The sequence below is a fragment of the Rutilus rutilus genome (genome assembly GCF_951802725.1).
Source record: "Rutilus rutilus genome assembly, chromosome: 11".
Classification (NCBI taxonomy): Eukaryota; Metazoa; Chordata; class Actinopteri; order Cypriniformes; family Leuciscidae; genus Rutilus; species Rutilus rutilus.
This window is the reverse complement of record NC_140216.1, coordinates 39,398,231-39,417,816: the sequence shown is the minus strand read 5'-3', so window position 1 is coordinate 39,417,816 and position 19,586 is coordinate 39,398,231. Positions and strand designations below refer to the sequence as shown.

The following is a 19,586-nucleotide window of genomic DNA, read 5'->3' as shown; positions in this document are numbered from 1 at the left end:
AAGGCCGGTTTAATGAACTCCCATCACCTGCAGCTCCTGAACTTCCTGAAAGAGTTGAGAGGCTCTGAAAGTTTTTGAAATACTGATGGTAAAAATAATCAACTCTTTTTTTAATAGAAAAATAAATGTGACCTAACTGGTTTATGATTGAATATGCTATACAGGACTCCCTTGTAAAAGAGACTGTGTCTCAATGGGACTTTTCCTGTTTAAATAAAGGTTATATATAACTCATAATTTTCACACTTTGACGCAACCACATTTTAGTTTGAGTTTCTAATTTTTCTAATTATTTGCAATTGGTTAACATATTTTAATTAACAATATAATTGAAACAGATTTAGACATTAAATAATGAGTACATCCCTAATAGTTTAAGCACATAACTTTCTAGTATTCTTTCTAGCTTACTAATGAACTACTGTATTACCATTGTATACATTTTCTGAGTTAAAGCTACAGTATGGAATTTTTTCTCCACTAGGGGTCGCTAACCTATTTACAATAACAAAGGCGTAATTTGATGACGCAACACATGCTAAGAATTATGGATGTTGTCGTCAACTTCAAGCCGACCGATCTAATAATGTTTATGGTTGACTGAATACATCGATGCTTTTATCATGACTGTGATATGAAGCAGTTCGGGATTGCTAAGAGACAGATATCAGCTCCACACGCGACGCGAGTCCCGCGGATATAAAAGGAATGGACATCTCATTCTACCGAACTATACGCAAGTGCAGAATTACTACTCACAGGTCAGTTTATTAGACAAATTAAACTTGTGAGGTAACGCAGCGCTGTTTCACCTGGTCTAACATTAGCCTACACTAGCACACTAAACTCCATTTGAATGTGTTGAAAGTTACATGTTAGTTTGTTTGTATGAGACTAGCAGTAAGCTAGATCAACATTAGAATAACATACAGATGATATTCTAACATTTTATCATTGTTGAACTATAAACATTGATTAGTTGTATGTAAATGTGCTCACCTGTTTAATAAAGTACATGTAGAAGCGGTCGAAGTCTCGGGCGTGGAGCTCTCGTTTATATACTGTCTATGAGAGCTCTAGGCATCTCGAAAACACCGCGCTGATATTGATTCTCGTTTTAGTTCTCCCTTTTTATCCAAAGTCTGCTTGCCATGGTCCGTAATGTTTGAACGAAACAACAACAGCGTGCAAATAGACATTGTGAACTCCACAGTTGTCTGCGTCTGTCGCCTTGGTTAATCAGAGGGCTCTGCTCATAGCTCTGGTTACCATGGCAGCACGAGCGGAAACCATCGGCGGAAACCAGGGACAACGCGGATATGACGCCATTGACTGCGACAAAACGGAAATAAGGAAACGTGCCGTGTCTAAAAATTTAATTAAAATTTCTCCTGGTTTGAAAGTTGTTGGAAACAGTCGGGATAATGTAAGTACACAACAACAAAAAAAATATATAACATAGATATAGTGATTTTTGCTAATTTTAAAGCAAAACAAGTTACATATTGTGCATTTAAATGTAATGTTACTTGATTCACAAGCTATTTTATCTCTCCATGGTTGAAACACATTTCAGTAAGTTGTACCGTATATTTCAACATATATTCTTGTGTTCATGGTTCATTCATGTTTATTTCATGCTATAGCTATCAATAAAGATATGATATTGTTCTTGCTGCCGTTTAAAGGAAGGGTTGATAAAGCATCTGATAAATAATCTGTCATGCCACATTAAAGAGGGGCAAAACGTATTTGTCACAATTATGTTCAGTCTTGTCTGCATCTGTTCTTGTTAGTCTCTGATTAGTTAACCTTCATCCACCTGTGTATAGTTACAGTAGTTCCCTCGTTTACCCTGTGTATATATTCTCCCGTTCAGTTCTGTCCTTGGTCGGTTATTGTTCGTGTCTATGATAAAACACACTGTTGCATGTGTACATTATCTTTGTTATCCTTAGGAATCGAGCTTCGTCTGTCTGCTTCATCAACCAGCGTGACAGTATTTGTAATTTGTGATTAAATTGAATGAATTTGAAAGCGTACACCCTGTTTTATAAAAAGTAAGAAAAGTAGCATACTGCGATTACTGAACTTTTAGTAAAGTTTTATTCTCTAATCAACTGAAAAAATAATAGATTAAAAGGTCAATCTTGGAAATTTATCTTCAGATTGTTCAAATGAAGAATGCAATGCATCAGAAATCTATATTTCATGCTGATATTCAGACCAACAGCAAGACTGCATGAGTGTTATAGCAATTTTAACAATACTTCAATAAACAAGATGTTAACTTAAAAGTTAAAAGTTAAGTTAAAAGTGTTGCTAGTTACTATTTACTTTATCTGTTATTAATAATGGATAGTCTGGGTACAGTGAGTTACTATCAGGATGAGTCTGTCTAGACAGAAATGTTGTACCTCATTTGAGTTGATTTCTGTCTTCTCTTAAATGTCATGTTGTCCATAAACCGGTCGCTCTTCATGGACACACAGCTGGACTCTGGTGCCTGTGAGCTCTGCTGGGGGAATCCACTTCAACAGAATACAGACAAGAATATATACAGTTCATTTTACATGGATAGATTGGTCTCTATATAAGGTTTATCTACCTTTATCCATCCATCTGTCTATTCAGGTCTTGCAGTGTCTACAAATGAGCTGATGAGCTGAAACAGGTGTTTTATTTGAGGGAGACATAAGAAAATGTGTCGTGGTTGTGTTCGGGGCTCCAGAGAAAATCTGGGAAGAACTGATCTGGTCTCTCTAGACAAAAATGTTGTACCTCAAATCAGCTGATGTGTGTTTTCCTTTAAATGATATTGGCTCTCTCATAGATGCTTCACTCTTCATGGACACACAGCTGGACTCGGGTGGGTTTGATTTCTGTCTGCAACTTTGGCTTCAATAGAAAACAGACAAGAGTTTATTTTGGGATTATCATTATTTTATTTATATTTTTACATCCAGATGCAGAAAAGCTTGAGAAAATGTCGAAGAGTGATTACAGTGTACAATGATCATTTCACCTGTTTATTGACATAGATGTGTGCTCTTTTAATAGGAAAGTGTATAAAGACCCTGTGTGAGACGAGACCCTCAGGGTAATAACTATATCTAGAGGCGGAAAGTAACTAATTACAGATACAGTTACTTAATCAAGCTCAGCACTTTTCAAAGTTCTCTGTATGTCCATCAAGCATCAGGACTGAAGCTCTGGATCAGCTGTGAGAGGAGACCTGATCCTGTGCTCGACTCCTGCTATTGCAGCGCTTCATAATAGTGTGAGTTTTGATAATAAATGGATATTTCACAAATTATGTTATCTGTGGTCTCTTTGTCTGTCTAAACAAAAATGTTGTACCTCAGATCAGTTGATGTGTGTTTTCCTTTAAATGCTATTGGCTCTCTCATAGACGCGTCACTCTTCATGGACACACAGCTGGACTCCGGTGAGATTGATCTGTCACCCTTAAACTGACTTTATAACAGAATAGAGACAAGAATGAACTTGGTTGATTTAGCATGAAAATAAATCCCACATGAGAAGGTTGTCTATTAGGACAGTGTGTTGAAGAGTGATGAGACTGTCCAAGGATAATGTCATATATCATCTAGCTGTCTACTGTATCTGTGTGTCTTTGGACAGTGTTTAAAGACCCTGAGTGGCTCCAACTACTGTATATCCGGCACCAGAATATGATAGAGACAACAGATCACTATACCAACCCTGGCAAACACACACAACACCCTGTTATGTGCAGAAAATGAGTCTTCTATAACATTAAGATCATATGAAGATTGAAGTACCTGAATCCTGGAGAAGAATCTCCATGTCTGAATGTGTGTGTGTCGTCCATGATTCACTCAGTCTTCATGAAGCTGCTCGAGTAAGAGATCAGGAACACTCATTCACACACACTCAAATACAATACATTTCATTTGACATTTTCTTCAGGGTGTTTATGGATACTAAATCAGATTCATGATTTATAATCAGTAATTATTAGACATTATCAACATTTTACTTCTGGTTTAATTTGATTTGCATTCATGTAAATGAATGTTCAGAACTGGTATCATCAGAATCAGCAGATTCTCTTCTTCAGTCAGATCAACGTTTGCAACAGTATTTCATCTGTATGTGTTTAATAGTGGATGTTTAATGTAATTCCACTAAAACCTAAAATATTGTACAAATGGAACAGTTTACTGTAAGCCCACATTTAATACATCTGTGAAACCTTTAGTAATGTTCCCCTATAAAAAGTGTAAAAAAAGTCTATTTAATATAATATAAAGACAATTAAGACAATAATTGATGTTTTTAAAATGAATATTAAGTACTTCATGTGTAATATCCTTTAATATTTCATGGTTACTTACGTTATTGATCATTTTTATGCGCCACACCGGAAAGGTTACTAAACACCTCAGCCGTTTCTCAACACTTTTTTGTTTTTTTTTTACTTGTGAAACGTCATCAGTCTCTGCCAAAGTTCACATTCAAAGTTCACATTGAGCCTGAAGAACAGTTACACTCCAATAGACTTCTATTGGAATTGAGGAATGCGAAAGTAACGCGTTCCAGCATTGAACCCCATTCATCTCAGTATTTCTCAAGCACACTTGCTAGTAAGTTGATGAAATGACTGAATTAAATATATATATATATATATATATATTACATTTTAAAGTATTAGTTGACCTCTCTGTAATCAAGCCAGTAGTGGTATTTTATGAAGGAAGTTATAGTTAATGTTTAGCTATCGTTGGACAATAGATAGTTAGACTCTATTGCAGTTAGATAATGTGAGCAAGTACAATAAGCAAAATAGTTCTTCTAATTTCATCCTATTTTTTTTACAATACTGATAATTCCAATTGTGCTTCAGACTTTGTGTTTTAAACCTGAGAAATTACTTGAAAAAAGCGATATAAAAACTCCTAATGTCAGAAATGTGTTACAAAAAACAGTAATCCAGACTCATAGCAAAAAAGGACAGATGTCTTTACATCCGAGAGCCCTTTTCATTTATAATGATGGATTTATGTTTGCAGAACTCATGGCAATATTATATATATATATATATATATTTATATATATATATATATATATATATATATATACACACACACACACACACACACACACACACACACACACAACTCCTTGTCCAAGCGCTTGTTCTATCCAGACTGGACTATTCTAATGCTCTCCTGGCTGGTCTTTCAGCTTGCTGTTAAACCTCTGCAACTATTATAAGAATAAATTTGTTTGTAATGCACTCCACCGCCATGGCCTGTATGCACGCTCACCACGCAAGACTCCATTACTGAAAAAAAAAGCATGTTGAAGCTCGTTTAAAGTTTGCTGCACAACATTTGGAAAAGCCAGTGAAATACTGGGAGAATATAGTGTGGTCACATGAGAGCAAAATTGAACTGTTTGGATGCCATAATACACACCATATTTGGAGGAGAAATGGCAGTGCACATTACCCTAAAAACACCATACACCTTGGTGTTGGCTCTTGGACAACTCTTCTGATTATTCTTTTCACTCCTCTGTCAGAAATCTTGCGAGGAGCACTGGTCGAGGCAAATTTATGGTGAAATGATTGTCTTTCCACTTCCGTATTATGGCCCCAAAAGTGCTCACTGGACCATTCAGAAGCTTAGAATGGCGCCTATAACCAATGCCATCATTATATGTTGGAACAATTAGGTTGCGAAGGTCTGGAGACAGCTCTTTGCTTTTACCCATCATGAGATGTGTCTTGTGTGACACCTTGGCAATGAGACCTTTTTGTAGACCATCCGTTGGGACTGAACCAGCAGTTATTAATTTGCACGGACAGGGGGCTGGATTGCTTTTTAATTACAAATAGTTTTAAGCTGTTGTATTGGCTTTCCATGCCTTTTTGCACCTTCCTTTCTTCATGTGTTCAGTACTTTTTCCCTGTGTCATTTCACATTATTACACATAACTTAATATCTGAACTTATTTGTTTTGGTTTCTTTGTATGTATGGATTCCTTGGGTTGTTATCAACATCTGGTGAAAATTTCATGTCAATAGCACCTTTGGAAATATATTTACTGAGACAAATGGTGACGTGTTCAATACTTATTTCCCCCGCTGTACATGTTGTTTAGCATTGTTGCCTTGTCCATCTCCATCACTTGATTTAATAAGATACAATTTTGAGGTCATTTAAAAAAGGATAACAGCTTATTTTCTTAACAAATAAGCTTTTGACTATTTATAATGTTTTAATAAAAGAAAATCTTTAATAATTTTGGCACAATGGCTCCGCACAGAAGAGGGCGCCATTGTGCCACTGCATATCCTGCAAACAACATTTTTGAGTACCTGATTAAAACAATGTGTATTGAGAAAAAAAAAAAAAACACTGTGCATTTTTACAGGAACTAGTTGCTTTATAAATGTCATAACCATTTTTGGATACATTATTTATATATACATGTATTTTGAAATGGAATTTGGTAATATTGTAGTTTTGTTACTTTTTGTACTATTTATCTTAAAAATGTAGAAGCAGCACAATGTCTGGTGGACTTTACAGTCGTATTGTTATGTATATTTAAATGTGTAACTTAATAAATAACCTTTCCTGCTTTAAAAGTTTTGAGAATCTTTCCTTTCATCACAGATGTTGTTAAAAGCCAAAAAGGTGCCCGATAAGTTATGGTAACTCAATTGTGTGTAAACACTAGTTTAGCGACACATGAGATTCTTTGTATTTTCTGGTTTGTAGTAAGAGTTTATTTAGGGCGTCTCCGACGCTGAAGATCTTTTCTTTTGTTTCAATTTTGGGTTTTTGGTGAATGTTGATTTTAGTTAGATTAGAAATTGATGTTGTTTATATATAGTTGTTTTGTTTCTTTCTTTGATTTGGCACGGCCTAGTTCTTTTCTCTTTTCCTCATTCTATTGTGAACCTTTTCCTTGGTTAAGATTTGTATGTAAGTTGTATGGAATCGGTTTTGAGGAAACCGATTGCCTTAAATGGTTTAAGTGAATCAAACTCAGAGTAATAAAGTTACATAAGACTAAGCAAAACCTATTGGCACAAAATAATGACAGAACAAGAGGGTATTCTTAAGTATTTATTGAAACACAACATTCACTTCACAAAAAGTTCAACTTAAAGCATAAAACAAAATCAGAATAGTTGACATGCGTGCTTCAGACGTGATCACGCGGAGATGTTCCAAAAGCATCATCAACGCAACGCAAGTTTCCTCGAAAGGGAACACATTATAGTGAGACGAAGAGATCGCTCAAACCTCCTCATATCGCAATAATTGCATAATTTTGTGGAAAATGAATAGAAATGCTCTGAAATGTGACATAAACATATTATTATTAATATGTCAGTTTTATCATTAATATGATATTTTGTCAATTTTTCTTCATTCCATGATATATACGATGCCAATCTCCATGCATGCTTCGACTCACAGACCTGTGACACATCAATACAAACATCACCAACTAGTGTGAGATCACCCAAATATTTCTTACGCAATCTACATACAAAGAAAAGTCATACAAGAAATGCTTCTCGTCTTCAGTCACATAGGTATTCATAGTTAGATTACAATAATTACAGAATCTGTCATTGGAATATTACTCCATCTACCTGTTTCTATGGCTAAACAGTGCCCTGAGCATCTGAACAAGAACAAAGATCGTAGAATATAGTTGTTTTATGCATTCTTGTAATCACAAATAAATGGAAGCAGGCGCAACTGTGTTGTCTTTTAATGTGAAATGAGTCATTGTAGGCCGTATATTTCATCAACTGTGTTTGTTTGGTGATACCCGAAATCTATGCATTCACCACAGACTTTACACCAGCATCAACTCTTCTTCGTTTGGATCACCCTTGTGTATTATATTTATTCCCCCTTTTTTTCAACTTTTTCAACCATTTTTGTCTGAGTGAGTTATTCGCTATGACAAGACTGTGGTTGCGACTGAACTGACTTTGAGCTGATGTTTTTTTGTGCATAGACTGTGCAATGATTGATCTTTGGATTACAGGTTCCTTATATTCATTACATCCACATTATCTATATTCCCATATTATCAGTTTGTGTTTCTGTGTGGACATTTTATGGACTAAGTTGATAGTAAAGGACTCTTTGGAGCTGTTGTTTGGTGATTGTGGTGTAGGCCTATTGTTGATTTATGGTGTGGTTGTATTTTTCATTTAAAAAAAAAAAAATGGTATGCATTTGTTTTGAACTGTTGTTTGGCAAATATACTTGGATGTGGTTCCCCCTTATTTTTTGTGTTTCATTTTGTCTTTGAAGTGTTACAACGGAAAGCCGGAATTTTCCTATCAATGGCGGGTAAAGAGTTAAATAGAGAGTCATGAACAAAATATTACAATAATAGATTACCACAAATTAAATAGGTAAAAGTAATGTGAGTTGGTAATATAATAGAACAGAATTGAGACAAGCATTAATATAGTTAATTTGACAGATAAACCTCACATAGAAAGATCTAGTTAGTTCTTTCTATCTCTCCATCCAGACATTAATGCTGTACCTCAGATCAGTTGATTTCACTGGTTTGTCCAGAACGGTCACTCTTCATGGACACACAGCTGGACTCTGAGTTTCATCTCTGACTGCTGAATCAACTTATAATAGAATACAGTTAATCATTCATATAGAAGATTTAATGTGGAGTTGGCAATAGATTAAAGACAGCATATGAGAATGTATATTCTGCAACTGAAAATATGATTAACCATTTTATTACTGAAAGGTGTCCATAGATTTTGAATTCAAATTTAAAAAATAGATTTTCATTTTACATTTAAAAGTGGCAATGTATCATTGCTTTTAAATAAAAAAAAATGTTACTATAATCAAAGGCATTTGAATATGTTTGGTGGAATGAATTACTCAAATTAAATCATTAAAGGCCGTGTTGCAGGTTTTTTTTTTTTCATCGAATTTGTGCAATTTACTTGTTGGTAATAAACATTTAAACTGTTATCCATTGTATTTTATGTTGTTGGGTATCACAAAGCGGAATATAATACGAAAAAGTAGGTACTATCTTACAGCGGTTTGCAACAATTCTCCTTTCCCCCACAATGCCATTACGTCACGTTGGGGAGAGAATTTACCAAAGCCCGCGACCCGCATAGAGAGTGACTATGAGAGTAGCAGACGAGAGTATTCAGATAACGTTAGCGCAGATTATAGATAAATAAATAGATATAGATAGACAGACAGATAAATAGATAGATAGGCTAGTATAGAGAGAGAGGCAGACAGCCAGATAGCATAACGTTAGCATAGATAGCTAGCAGCTAGATAGATAAATATATAGAAATATATAACGTTAGGTAGATTGACAATGGTGAACTACTGTTTGTGCTGGATGTAAAAACTCTGGATGCTGAGTGAGGCACGTCACAGCTGATCACAGCTCCTCGACCAGCGACCAAAACACACTCACTTCCCTACAGCACAAGCTTTCCAACGCAGTTTCCATGGGACGGCACCGCCGGCGCCCACACAAGCACCTGCTAAACACAGCAACAGACACGCGGCGGCTACGTTTGCTACAACATTTCCACCGGAGGAAGAGATAAACGCTTAGAAACACCCATATAGCTAGCATGATGCCTTCTATTTCTAGATGAAAAGAAAAAAAAGTGTCGTTATTGTGCACTGCTGCTCTTAGACTAGCTCCAGTGCTCATTGCTGCGTTGCTAAATGATAGCAACTCACCAGAACACTTCACCAACTCTCCACTCATTCTCCTCGGACCATGCATTTAATTATTAAGTATTTACGACATTGTGGTGGCGTTTAATTGCGTTCAACTCGTAAATACGATCTATACGAGATCACTTGAACGCACCATAATACTAGGCTGAGGCTACCTTTCCTCCACTTCTCCCCAACGTGACGTCATCACCGAATTGCGTAAAAAAAAACGTTAATACCAAAAACGTAAAAAACTGGTCTTTAAAGTCCCTGTAAAGTCAAAATTAAGTATGTGTTCTGAGTTTGTCACACCACAGAAAAATGTGTTATTAGCCACCCAGCCAAATTTGAATGATAAAAAAAGCCGGAAAGTACATAAAATAAGCTATCAAAATCTTGCAAAAATGAGCATTCGTCTCTGCTCTCAAACGCTGGGGGCGTGTCCGCTGGCTGCGCTGAAACCACGCCCACTCGCGGGAAAGCTGCCGTCGCCACACTCAACTGTCACCGCTACAGACGGAATGGATGCTCCTAGCAGCTTACAAAGCCATACATGTTCGAGCCTGGACTACCTACTATAATTATAACATAAGCACACAAGGCAACTTACACTCATTGGTGGTCGACGGGAGGATGAAGGCCGATACGGGAGATAGTCGGTTCGGCCCCATTTACCAGTAACAGCGGATTATCAGTGAATCCCAGCTGTATCCGACGGAAGTTTATAAAACTATCCCGTGTAAAATGATCACTACAGAAGCGGGTTTTGGCGGTGATCCTCAGCTGTCCATCAAGGTGGCTCTTCACAAAATTAATCCACCTCTTCTTGATGTGATTGTTTTTCGGAAATGTAAATAAGGACACCGATCTGTTTTGTACGTGATCGCATCCAGGTAGTACTCATTTCCGTGACGAAGGCATAGCTAGCTAGCAAACTGTAGGCTGTACTAGTACTGACAGTAACTCGCGATCGGCAAACTGATGTGAATGTGCTATATTGTTAGGGGAGGGGCAGCGTCAGGGGCTCCAGTGCGTCATCAAGTAGGGGCGTGTCCAGGAGCTCAGGGGCTCCAGTGCGTCATCGAGCCCCCGTTTTAGCCCCGCCCAAAAAATCCGGAACACAGCAATGGTGAAAAACTGTTTAACGGTCTAACTCCACAATTCAGTACTTCACAGTTCACAGTCTTTGTAATATGTTTTAGCAATACATTTCTAACATTTATAATGTGTTTAGAATTTTTTTTTAGAATTGCCTTTACAGGGACTTTAAGGACATTTTTGGGACATTTTAAAAATTATATACATATCTTGAGTGATTTATGTACCCATTAATCGACAGTGGTGGTTAACCTGCAACATGGGCTTTAAATAAATATTATATATGTAGATGTCTGTAGTAGAGCGTTTGCAGTATAAATGTCCCTTCTGTAGAAACAAAAGTCAAGTCACCTTTATTTATATAGCGCTTTTTACAATACAGATGTTTTCAAAGCAGCTTTACAGTGATAACAGGAAAATAATGCAACAAAGTTTGTTTCAGCTGTACAGCAGATCTAGAAGAAAATACTGTCATAGTCCAGCTCAGAGGTGGGTAGAGTATCCAAAAACTGTACTCAAGTAAAAGTACAAGTACTTATAGAAATATTTACTCAAAGTAAAAGTAATAATCTTAATAGTTACTTGAGTAAGAGTAAAAAAGTATCCAATGAAAAAACTACTCAAGTAGCGAGTAACTTACTTCGGATCATATAGGCCTATATATATATATATATATATATATATATATATATCAAGTCAAGTCATCTTCATTTATATAGCGCTTTTAACAATGTAGATTGTCTCAAAGCAGCTTTACAGAGATAAGCGTATAATTTAAGGTAACAGAGATTGTTTCAGCTTTACAGCAGAGTTAAGTTATTTCCATCTAAAGTTAGTTTTAATTGATTTGGTTCCGTCGCAATGATCATTTGTTATTAAATTAGGGGCCGCTAAGACGTGCACCATTCTCTCTACACAGACTTTAAACGCGAACCTGTGAGAAACGCTGATGGCGTTCACATGCGCATTTAGAATGGGTTCTATAGTTATGTGCGTTAGAATATACGCAGGTTTGGAATTCCCTACAAGCCAAGCCTAAACAAAATACTTGTCTTTCCTTATAAATTTTGATAAGGAATTTTATTTTATTTGTTGCTTTGGGGTAGGACCGCAAGACGAATTTTCCCGACAACGCCTTATCTGTAGAGTGGTAGTGGGATCCTCCATAGGGAGAGACTAGTTGGCACTTCAGCACTGCGTTGTCATCGGTCCAGGTGAAGGTCCTTCGTCAGATCTGGATACGGCCCGGATCCGGCAGGCTGCAGGAAAAACCTTGGGATAAACACAGACACTAAAATTAGCGTAGATGCCATTCTTCTCATGATGTAACGAGTACATCAGGATTTTTGGGAAGTGGTCCCGGTTCCGGCTGACCTAATCTATGCAGCATAACATTAAATTATAGAAGTCTATAATGTATTATGTGAAAGCTAGGTCAAAGAGATGTGTCTTTAATCTGGCTTTGAACTGACAGAGTGTGTCTGCTTCCCGGACAATGGTAGGAAGACTGTTCCAGAGTTTTGGTGCTAAATAGGAAAAGGATCTACCGCCAGCAGTCGATTTTGATATTCTAGGTATAATCAACTGGCCGGAATTTTGAGATCGTAATAGACGTGACGGACTATAATGCGTTAAGAGCTCGCTCAAGTACTGCGGAGCTAAACCATTCAGTGCTTTGTAAGTAATCAGCAATATTTTAAAATTTATGCGATGTTTAATAGGGAGCCAGTGCAGTTTTGACAGAACTGGGCTAATATGGTCATACTTCCTGGTTCTGGTAAGAACTCGAGCTGCTGCGTTTTGAACTAGCTGTAGTTTGTTTATTAAGCGTGCAGGGCAACCACCCAGTAGAGCATTACAATAATCTAGCCTTGAGGTCATGAACGCATGAACTAATTGTTCCGCATTTGTCAATGAGAGCATATGACGTAATTTAGATATATTTTTAAGATGGAAAAATGCAGTTTTACAGATACTAGACACGTGACTTTCAAATGAAAGATTGGTATCAAAGAGCACACCCAGGTTCCTAACCGACGACGAAGACTTGACAGAGCAGCCATCAAGTGTTAGACAGTATTCTAGGTTATTACGTGAGGAAGTTTTTTGTCCAATAATTAGAAACTCTGTTTTTTCAGAATTTAGAAGTAGGAAATTACAAGTCATCCAATTTTTTATATCCGCTATGCATTCCGTTAATTTTGTGAATTGATAAGTTTCGTTAGGTTTTGAAGAAATATAGAGCTGAGTATCATCGGCATAACAGTGAAAGCTAATGCCATGTTTCCTAATGATATCTCCTAAGGGTAGCATGTACAGAGTGAACAGCAGCGGTCCTAGTACTGAGCCTTGTGGTACGCCATACTGAACTTGTGATCGATGAGACATCTCATCATTTACTGCTACAAACTGATAACGGTCAGATAAGTATGATTTAAACCATGCTAGTGCATTTCCCGTAATGCCAACATAATGTTCTAATCTATTTAAAAGAACGTTGTGGTCGATGGTGTCAAATGCAGCACTAAGATCGAGTAACACTAATAGAGAGATACAACCACGATCGGATGATAAGAGCAAATCATTTGTGACTCTAACGAGAGCTGTTTCGGTACTATGGTACGGTCTAAATCCGGACTGGAAATCCTCGCAGATATCATTTCTTTCAAGAAAGGAACACAGTTGTGAGGATACTGCCTTTTCTAATATCTTTGACAGAAAAGGTAGATTCGAGATCGGCCTGTAATTGACTAATTCTGAAGGATCAAGTTGCGTTTTTTTAACAAGCGGTTTAATCAAAGCCAGCTTAAAGTTTTTTGGTATGTATCCTAGAGACAAAGACGAATTAATGATATTAAGAAGAGGATCTATGACCTCTGGAAGTATTTCTTTCAGTAGCTTAGTCGGTATAGGGTCTAACATACATGTTGTAGATTTAGATGATTTAATGAGTTTAGTAAATTCTTCCTCTCCTATAGCAACGAATGAATCAAATTTTTCCTCAGGGAGACTACAATGCACTGCCTGATGCGATACTGTAGTAGACGGTTGCATAGTTATAATTTTGTCCCTGATATTATCAATCTTATAAGTGAAGAAGTTCATAAAGTCATTACTGCTGTGTTGCTTGGAAACTTCGGTGCTTGAAGCTTTATTTTTCGTTAGTTTAGCCACTGTTTCAAATAAATACCTAGGATTATGTTTATTTTCTTCTAATAGGGTTGAAAAATAAGCAGATCTAGCAGCTTTTAAAGCCTCTCTGTAAGTAATTGAGCTCTCTTTCCATGAAATGCGAAATACCTCTAGTTTTGTTTTCTTCCAGTTGCGCTCCATTTTTCTGGCTGCTCTCTTAAGGGCCTGAGTGTGCTCGTTGTACCACGGCGTTGGACTATTTTCTTTAATCTTCTTTAAGCGCAACGGAGCAACTGTGTCTAAAGTGCTGGAAAAGAGAGAGTTAAACGTTTCTGTTGTAATATCTAGTTCTTCTAAGCTATCTGAGATGCTGAGATGATGAAACTGATTAGGAAGATTATTAATAAAGCAATCTTTAGTAGCAGAAGTGATAGGTCTCACATATTTGAGACACGGAGTCGGCTTTGCAGCCTTGGCTAAATGCAAATTACACGAGACTAGATAATGATCTGAGATGTCATCGCTCTGCTGCAGAATTTCAACGGCATCCACATCTATTCCGTGTGATAATATTAGATCTAGAGTATGATTACGACGATGAGTAGGTCCTGACACGTGTTGTCTAACTCCAATTGAATTTACAATGTCTTTAAATGCCAATCCCAATGCATCTTTTTCATTATCGATGTGTATATTAAAATCACCAACAATTAGTACTTTATCTGCAGTCAATATTAATTCTGATAGAAAGTCCGCAAATTCTTTGATAAAGTCTGTATGGTGCCCTGGTGGCCTGTATACAGTAGCCAGCACAAATCTCAAACGTGATTTATCGTTTACACTATATATTTTTACATTAAGCACCAATGCTTCAAAAGAATTATATTTAAAACTTGATTTCTTAGTGGTTTTGAAACTATTACTATAGATTACAGCAACACCACCCCCTTTGCGTTTCAGACGAGGCTCATGTTTATAACAGTAATCTTGCGGGGTTGATTCATTTAAAGTAATGTAATCGTTTGGTTTTAGCCAGGTTTCTGTCAAACACAGCACATCTAGGTTATTATCTGAAATCATATCGTTAACAACGAGTGCTTTTGAAGTAAGCGATCGAATATTCAGCAACCCAAGCTTTAGCATTTGCTCATCTGTATTATAGCTGTTTTTTATTTGTTGAACATCAATTAAATTTTTAACCTTAGTTGGGTTTAAACGTTTTTTGGATTTCCAAATTCGGGGAACAGACACAGTCTCTATATGATGATAGCTAGGTGAAAGAGGCTCTATGTGATAGGATTTATCTGACCTTGGTGACGCGAGGCCGCTAGCAGACAGTCGGTTAAGCCAGTCTGTCTGCTTCCTGACCTGAGCCCCAGATTGTCATGTTTGAGCTCTAAGACTATGAGCCATATTACTAGAGAGAAGAGCAGCACCATCCCAGGAGGGATGAATACCATCTCTTTTCAACAGGTCAGGTTTGCCCCAAAAACTTTTCCAATTGTCCATGAATTCTATATTATTAAGCGGACACCACCGAGACAGCCAACCGTTAAGCGAACATAATCTACTAACTATCTCATCACTCCTGCGAACAGGAAGGGGGCCAGAGCAAATTACAGTCCTTGACATCGTACTTGCAAGTTCACACACCTCTTTAATATTAATTTTGGTGATCTCCGACTGGCGGAGTCGAACATCATTAGTGCCGACATGAATAATGATCTTAGAGAATTTACGATTAGCATTAGCCAGCACTTTTAAATTTGCTTTGATGTCAGGCGCTCTGGCTCCCGGCAAACATGTGACTATGGTGGTTGGTGTCTCTATTTTTACGTTCCGTGTAATAGAATCGCCAATAACTAGGGCACAATCATTCTCAGTGGGTGTTTCACTGAGCGGGGCAAATCGATTTGTTATGGTAATCGGAACGGAAGAGTGGTTTTTAGATCCGCGACTAGAGCGATCCCTCACTGTCACCCATTTGCCCGGCTGCACGGGCTCTACTTCAGCCAGAACCGACTCATGTAAAGTGTGCACTATTCTATGCGCATCCAAAACATCTAAAGCACTAGCACTCTTACTATCCTCAATTAAAGTTTGGATGCGTGTTTCTAATTCTGAAATCTTCTCTGTCAACCTAACTGTCTCCTTACATTTATCACATATAAATCCTATATTGTCGACAGAGAAGCCTATACTAAACATGTGACATGAAGTGCAAGTGACAATAACAGGACAAGACATTACTCACCGTGTTTGTTGAGTGATTCTTACTCACCTGAGCTTTTTATGAACTCAAAGGCGCGGACGCGCGCGAGAAAAATAAATAAATAAAATAGCTGAGCGCACGGGTGGCGCGTTAACAGGCTAGCGAATTACTAGCGTGTTGTGCTAGTAGTACTAATAACAAAAGCTAGCGATGTCAGGTTAATCTGAGATGTTGGGTAAAATGTAGTAGTATAAACAACTAGAAATGGTAGTAAAATGATGGTTCAAAACAAAGAAATATATGGCTAAGACGGAGCTTATCGCACCGAATCAAACAAACACACTCACAGCAGGCAGCGAGGCAGACAGGAGCAATCGATCAGACAGCCTTTTTCCTTGAGATGTAACGGGTGTTTGAGACGGTTAACCGATATTAATATGTCTTAGGCTAGTAAAATAACAGAAGTCTAAATTCGTCTACAGGAGCTGGTGGTCAGTAACAACACAGAAACATAAGGTTAAATTTGGTGCAGGTACCATATATTGCAAAATAATTAAACAAAATATTTACAATAGAAATAATGAAAGGAAATAAAAAGAAAAGAATCCCAAAATATTTACAGACTGCAGTTGAACCGGTTTGTAGTTAAGTGCACTTGGTAGTTGTTGTTCAAGTAATATAAATTACAGCAAATACACACACACAAAAACCAAAAAGAAAAAGAACTGTCCCAGCAATAGATGGTATACAAGACCAGCGCGACAACCCACAAGGGTTTTATGGAAGTTTGTAGTGATAAGTCCGTAAGTTATTGTTCATCATGTGAAGGATGTGTATGTGGGGTTGAAGCACTAGTCTATGGAGAAGTGTGTGGGGGACAGGCTGTGGACAACCTTCCTACCAGACCAGTAGGATGGCTATTCAGTGGATGCTACACGGATGGTAGGCTCCCAGCAATAGAAATTCGGCTCGCCATCATTCGTCTCCAGACAGAGAGAAAAAACTTTTTTTTGGAAAAAAAAGTATCCAATGAAAAAACTACTCAAGTAGCGAGTAACTTACTTCGGATCATATAGGCCTATATTTATATATACATATATATATATATATGAAGACTTCATGATGCAAAGTGCCATCTGAAATTTTCTTCTAAAACAAGCTTTTTATCAAGCTCGTATATTTAAGTTCAGAATTTATTTTTCATTGCCATTTAAGTGAAATAACTGAACATAAACATACAAGCTTGATAAAAATGCTCTTTTAGAAGAAAATTTCAGATGGTACTTAGAGGCTTTTGCATCTTAAGTCGTCATGTATAAAATGATATTATTTAGATTTTGTTTATTTAGATGACTATTATTATCATAAGTAGGCCTAGCTATCTTTGCAACAAAAACCAGTAGCACCTCAATGCAGTACACAAGATCCGGGGGCGGAGTTGGATCCAGATATAAGGGGTGGAGATTGGTAGGTTTAGGGGTGGGTTTAGAGATTAAGGGGTGGAGATGGGTAGGTTTAGGGATCAGGGGGTGGAGATGGGTAGGTTTAGGTATGTAAGGTGGGAGGAGTTGGATCTGGATCCGACTCCTCCCCGTGGATTTCATGTTCTGCAGTGAGGACCATCTCACAAAAACAGAAGAGAGACGTAAGCATTATTTCTGCCATCTGTATAGCCCGAAAATCATTGCCTGTCCTCAGGTTTGTATAATAGTAACTTATACAACTACATTTGGATTATTAGACAATGTCGAAATAAAGTGAATCTGCAGGGTTGCATTCAAAAGCATGTATTGACAGAGTTAAAAACTCTTCACATGTGCTCGCGCTCATGACTGCTACTTAACATCTGAACACAAAAAATAAATAAATAAATAAAAGTACATCGACGGATCTTCTTCTGACTGTTCTCCAAAATATAATTCAAATGTATATTTCTTCAAGCATGTTTAAACTGGTTAACTGTGTCTATGGCAGGCAAAGGCATTCGTTTTCAAGTCGAGTTCGCACGCCACTGCGCAACAATACACACAAACTACCACGGGATGGCGGGTGTTCATAAACTGTGAACAATGGTAGCTTATTTAATGTAGGCCTATACATTGATTAATGTATATGTACAAAAAACGGATAATGTCATACTTTCTAGTATCGTGGCGTAATAATCTGTTTGGTTGTAAAATGTATTGGCCTACCTGAGTGAAATTAAATCGAATATATCGTCCTGTGGAATCATTCATTCACAGACAGCATACGAAGATGTTCAACTAATAAAGATCTTCATCGCTGGCAAAAATATGATGCATTTGAAGATTTGCTCTCACTTGACTGTACTGTAGGTCCACGGCCACTTCATCTAACGCTCTTGATGTTCTTAAATCTTCCTGTTACGACTCCGAGTCCAGTGTGAATTGAAATTGCTTCAGATGATTCAGTGCGTGCCGGGAACTGAACAGAATCAGGAACTGAATCATTCAAACTGATTCGCGAACCGATTTAGACAGATCTGCCAACTTGTTTGATGAAGTCTTTGAACAGAATCATTTGTGAATTGAGCATCGCTCAAGCCCAGAAAAAAAGATACAGCGCGCTTGGAATAAACTACGCATTTAACAACATATTGCATTAAAATAAAGTAACGAGAGGAACGTAACGAAGTAAAAGTACAGTTTTTTCATTAGAAATGTACTCGAGTTAAAGTAAAAGTACCCACATTCAAATCTACTCTTAAAAGTACAATTTTTCCAAAAAAAGTAGGATACTCAAGTAAATGTAACGAAGAAAATGTACTTCGTTACCCACCTCTGGTCCAGCTTATGTATGTTCAGTGTTGATTCATATCTGTTGTAAAAAAAGTTATTACTTTAGTTAATTTATTTATACAGCCGCTCTAGAGAAAACCGTGATGTCATCGTCCAGCTCAGTTCAGTTCTCATATAATGGTGTCAATGCAGATCAATAATATTATTGAATATTAAGTGTCTCCAACTAAGCAAGCCAAGGTGTCAGGAACTCAAACTCCATCAGTGACAGAATGGAGAAGAAACCAGACTCAGTCGCTCAGTTCTCCTCTGGCCAACGAACGAACAGTGTATGATTATGATTCAGGCATTACAGGTCAGAGGTCAGATTGGATCTGAATATTCAGAATATTTATCCAGTTCATCTGGTTGAAAATTTCCTGGTTTGACTTTGGATGAAGGATTGGATCATTCTGTAAAGTTACACACACACGTGTGTGTGATAATCACTGTGGGTTTGTGTCTGTTGATTCTGTTGAATGTGATTGTGTCTGTAGAGGCTCTTTATTCTCCATCATCTGATCCAGAGAAGGTCAGACTAACATCTAACACCTGTAAGTAAAACACAGACAGTCAAACGTGTGCAA

At 37.3% G+C, this 19,586-nt stretch overlaps 2 protein-coding genes across 2 annotated transcripts in view; both read right to left on the bottom strand.

Annotated features, from left to right (window-relative positions):
• The window catches only part of LOC311300165 (NLR family CARD domain-containing protein 3-like), a gene marked incomplete at its 3' end in the record, with an annotated part of 46,799 nt that overhangs the window by 11,301 nt on the left and 15,912 nt on the right, over positions 1 to 19,586 (bottom strand). The gene's annotated exons all lie outside the window — the stretch shown is intronic.
• Positions 2,492 to 3,891, bottom strand: LOC311300273 (uncharacterized protein). The gene is made up of 5 exons (XM_084424453.1): positions 3,807 to 3,891; positions 3,361 to 3,477; positions 2,782 to 2,898; positions 2,609 to 2,665; positions 2,492 to 2,531 (listed from the first exon to the last, which is right to left on the bottom strand). Exons 1-4 carry the CDS (start codon positions 3,854 to 3,856, stop codon positions 2,647 to 2,649), a joined length of 303 nt encoding a protein of 100 aa, XP_084280579.1. The 5' UTR covers positions 3,857 to 3,891; the 3' UTR covers positions 2,492 to 2,531; positions 2,609 to 2,646.